This window comes from Solea solea, chromosome 19 (genome assembly GCF_958295425.1).
Source record: "Solea solea chromosome 19, fSolSol10.1, whole genome shotgun sequence".
Classification (NCBI taxonomy): domain Eukaryota; kingdom Metazoa; phylum Chordata; class Actinopteri; order Pleuronectiformes; family Soleidae; genus Solea; species Solea solea.
Genome location: NC_081152.1, coordinates 17,139,368 through 17,144,243, shown reverse-complemented (window position 1 = coordinate 17,144,243; position 4,876 = coordinate 17,139,368). Strand labels below are relative to the sequence as shown.

General features: G+C 43.3%; 1 protein-coding gene across 1 annotated transcript; it reads right to left on the bottom strand.

Annotated features, from left to right (window-relative positions):
* Window positions 1-1,809: 1,809 nt before the first annotated feature.
* LOC131446673 (kinesin-like protein KIF3B) lies at window positions 1,810-4,020 on the bottom strand. The gene has a single exon (XM_058618056.1). It carries the CDS (start codon window positions 4,003-4,005, stop codon window positions 1,810-1,812), a length of 2,196 nt encoding a protein of 731 aa, XP_058474039.1. The 5' UTR covers window positions 4,006-4,020.
* Between the last annotated feature and the right edge of the window lie 856 nt (window positions 4,021-4,876).

The window sequence follows — 4,876 nt, the reverse complement described above, 5'->3', positions numbered from 1 at the left end:
ACAGCAAAAGTCAACTTCAAACCATGAAGGACATCACTCATGTCTTACCTTTGTTATTTTGCCACCATAACTCATATTTTAGTCAAATGTTGCTCAAATGTTGCATTTAGACTTTTGGTTGACTGCCAAGACATTGCCAAAGTCTTACCCTTTTGGCAAATTTGGGCATTTTTTGTGGTTCTGTCTGAACATTTCTCTAATAAAACTTACTTACTTACTAAATCTTACTTTGCTTTACACTTTAATATTAATATTTAGTTTGGCACAGGTAATAGGACAGACGAAGTACCATGGGTTGCTAGCGGTGTTTGGCTTTAACTGCATGTTTGCAAAAGGGACGCCCACTCTACAATGTTTGATCATCATTTATTTTGAGCCAGCAGCATCGACACTTTCACCAAGAGTGTCCTTTATTCATATAAACTAAGTAGTTGCAGAGATATACAGCGATATTTAAGGCAGGAATGTCTAAGGCAGGAATATTTGAGCAGGACTTTCACTTAGTGTCAAGCTCTGGCTCCCACCACAAACCTCAAAGGATTAACTATGGAAGCATGTGGAAGTATGTGAGGTTCAAGATGATGATTTTTTTTCCCCCCATTTGTTCTTTCTTTCTTGAAGTTTAGAAATATTTATTTTGCTACTCTGCAGACAATTTTCACAGGGATCAATAAAGTGTTACCTTGTTTTGTTTATGTCATAAAGTAAAAGCATTATGTACCTCCCAGGGGCTTCCAGCGTAGCAGTCGGATAAGTGAAATGAGCATTTGTTTGGATTAAAGTGTCCCTGTGTTTGTGTGCGTGTGTTCCCGGGTCGGTGCGTTCATGGCTCAGGCCAAACAGAGCCAATGATCCGAGTTAATGCTGTGAAAATGACTGCTGGGATCACAGCTAATCCTGGAGGTTAGGCGCCACACAAGACAGGTGATTGACTGAATGTGAGAATGGTTAGCATGTGTTACGCCATGCGTGGGCATTTAGTCTGTGTAATGAGCATGAGGTGGTGTGTACAACACTGTTCTAGTCCACTTTAATCAGTGTGCCAAAACCAAAACAAAAGCAACCCCCCACACTGCACACATTTGTCTTCACTTCACATTTGATGAGATCCCAGTCCAGGACTTTTATGCTCCAGCAGGTCTTTAGTGAAGAAGTAGACATACTAGTAACCATTCAGTCTAACTTTGAATAACACAATGGATCACTTCCCAAATTCCATCTAGTGTCCATACAGGGAATTTGAATAGCAGGGGGAAGACAGCTGACGGCCTGACTGGCAAGTCAAAGGAACCGTTAGCCAAGGACATTTGGGCACAGCTGAGCTTTTCATGGTCGCAGCAGTGACAGCAAATCAGATTTTGACATACAGAGTGCACAGCAGGCAAGAAGCTGAGTAACATCATTCAAAAGTCTACACAAGTCTGGTGTATCAAAAACAAAACAAAACCATGTAATTGTGGTAAAGATGTTTTTTCTCAATTTGTTTAACCAGAAATCTGAGAGTTACATGTTTTTCTGTCAGCAGGATTACTCAAAACCACTAAACCTAAGGAAGCGAATATGGCTATTTTTTTCACTCTTTGTAGTGTGTATTGTGTGTAAGTATTGATGGCTCTTGGAGTGCTCTGTACTTGCTTTAGTCATGTAAGTTAGAAATAAAGAGCTTTTCCAAGTCCTGCTGTTACTCTTCTCCAACATTTGAGAGGCTTGACATGTAGAAAAAGGCCTCAGCTTCAATCAATATGAAACTGAGTCTAAAACTCACGTGAGTGCAGTTTATATCGACAATCCTGAGGCTAAAAGTAGTTGTCACTTGGGTACCAGGCCACGGGGTTGTGGATAAATAGGGGAGATTGGAGATCTCGACTTCTTGCCAGTTTTCGGTCGACCATCTTTTGCTTTCTTGCGCAGAGCACCAGTGGGTGGAATTGGTTCAAAACAGCTATTGAAGCCTGATGCATCAATCTGGATCTCGTCTTCATCTCTGAGGATGTCCCTCAAAGCTGCTGCTAGCTTTGGGGCAACAATTGGCTCCTGATACTCTTTAGTATACTGTGTTGGAGGGTCTATATCCAAGATTAGGATGTTTTCTTTTTTCCCCTTTTTTTTCCTCATGCGTGGCTTCATTATCATGGACATCTGGTGTCTATTCTCTAAATGTGGAATGAGTTTCTTTTTCCAATGCCCATCCTCCTCATCAAAGTAAACTCTTTTGACTATTTTGTTTTTCTCATGTAGGGGAATGAAGTTCTCAATGATCAGATGTTTGAGTTTGAGGTTCCTGGTGAGCTTGTCCTGGGTCTCTTCCAGCTCCTGGCGTTGCTCGATGTGTGCCTCACGGATGTCATTGTTTTCTGCCTTTACTGCCTGCAGCTTAGCAAACAGTTTCTTGAGCTTCTTGGTTTTGATATCAACCTCCTGCTGCAAGGAGATGTAGGTCTCCTTGAGCTCCAAAGTGTCATTGTCACAACTTTCCATCCACTTCTGCATCCTTTGCTCTCGCTGCTTCTGTTCATAGATTTCCTGCCTCTTCTGTTCTAGCATTTTCTGTTGCTCGTTGGTGTGATCCACTATGGTCTTCCCACCAACTAGAAGCTTACTCTGCATTGCCTTTATTTTGGCTGCAAGCATTGCGAGGGCCTCTTTCTCAATCTTAAAGTCCTCCATTTTCTTCTCCTTCTCCTTAAGCAACTGAACTTTCTCTTCAGCCACCAGACTGTGATCTGCCATGATGGCCCTCCTTTCTTTCTCTAACTTGTCCTGCTCCTCCTGCCAGTAATCTTCGTTGTTCCCATCTTCCTCATCGTAGTCAATCTCTCCTCCTCCTTCACCATTGTCCCCTTCCCCACCCCCCCTCTTCTGTCTCCTTTTTTTGTTCTTTACTGTGCGTTCCTGCAGCTGTTCTTTGAGCTTGGCAATCTCCTCCTGAAACTGTCTCAGCATATTGTCCTTGGGGTCGATATTAATGCATGGTTTATTCTTAATACTCTTTGCCCTGTAAGAGTAGCGCAGTGTTGTCAATGTCTCCTCTAAGTTATAGGATGCTGGGCCAATGTTGGCGACCATGACAGTATAAGCATTACCCCCAAGTGAGTCCTGAAGCAGACGTGTGAGCTTTGAGTCCCGGTAGGGGATGTGGCTGCTCCTGCCATCCACCAGAGCTGATATGACATTCCCCAGAGCAGAAAGTGACAGGTTGATCTTTGTGGCTTCTTTAAGCCTCTCCCTTTCTGCACCGGTCTTTGTCTGTCTTTCACTACCAGCCAAATCCACCAGATTCAGTTTGCCAACCCTGATATGATTTTTCCCATCTGCGTCCAACTCACTGCACTCAACAGTGATGACAAATATGGCATGAGATCTTGAGCTGTGTTCGTTCATGTTTGTGGCACCCACTGAACGATTCTTGCTGCCCACATACATGACATGCTTGATTTCCGACACACTCTTGGTGACACATGAAGAAAGGCCTTCAACATACACACCCGTGTCAGGCCTCTCCCTCAACTGAAGACGCTGGGACTGGTCCTTCGCCAGCAGGTCTCTGATCTCTTCTTGGTAGATTTCAAGATATGATACCCGCACCAGGTACTGCTCATTCTGGGAATGTGAAATGTGTGTGAAGATGTGATCAAACGAGCTTGGGATTACCCCCCTCCTCTCTGGATCATTTCTCACTCCCTCCATAGTGTAAGTCTTCCCTGTGCCCGTCTGTCCATAGGCAAAGATGGTCCCGTTGAATCCAAGAAGGACTGAATTCACCAGGGGCCTGATGGTTTCATTATACAAGCCTATTTGATTGGAATTCCAGTCGTACACAGAATCAAAAGTGAAAACTTTTGGGAGTTCACTGTCTGAAGCTTTCTTGGGGTCCCTCACAATAATTTGGCCCAGTTTTACATTGACAGAGACCACTCCTTCAAATTTGGCAGTCCGCTCTTTTTCATTCATGGGGCGACACCGTACTACCACCTTGACCGACTCAGAATTCTTGTTCATAGACATGATGAGGATCTGCTGCAAGGAACCCTGGCACTTATTACTCTCTTGTTCTTCTTCCACTAAGTGCCGACAGACTGTACACTAAGAGGTGCAATGCTGACCTCCACAGTTCAACATTCCCAATCACATTTTGAAGTCCGTAATCACAATCGTTTACACAAATCAAAGTTGTCCTTCAACAAGTTCAAAGTTCCTCCTTTTTAGGAACTTTTTTGGAATACAAATCAAAGTCAGATCTACCTTTGATGTTCTTGTTTATGGTGTTCATCGAGCAGAACACGATGTAGGTGATAGATGGATGAATGGAAAAGGAAACGGGGAGAATAGGACCAAGATGGGGATAAGAAGAAGACATGTTCAGTCTGTGATGGACTGGGTATTGGAAGAGTTTTCAAACTCCAGAAGATGGCAGTAATGCAACATAATGGATGCAAGGTGCCGTTAAAACAAGAAAGAGGGAAAGAGACGAGTCACAGAGATCAGTTTGTTAGTGGTGGTGTGAAAAAAAAAAAAATCAAAGGCTTTGAGGAAAGCCTAGCGAATCATACATCAAAACATGTGGTTCCACTGAGAATGGTGTGCTATGGTTTTTCAAGTAATCACTGTAACAAAAACTGTGGAAAAATAATGCAGAAATCCCCATAGGAACTCAATGAAGAGCACAGATCAAAGCCCCAGTAATCTATAGAATGTACAACTGATGTGCAAATGTATCCTGAGAAATGTTATATGGTTGAATTACTACCATCTACTCTCACACTCACACACCTATGGTCAATTTAGAGTGTTCAACTTGCCTGTGGACTGTTGACCTGTGCCGGGTGTATACGCCACCTTTCGTCCTATGTCAGCTATGTCTCACCACCGCCCCCAC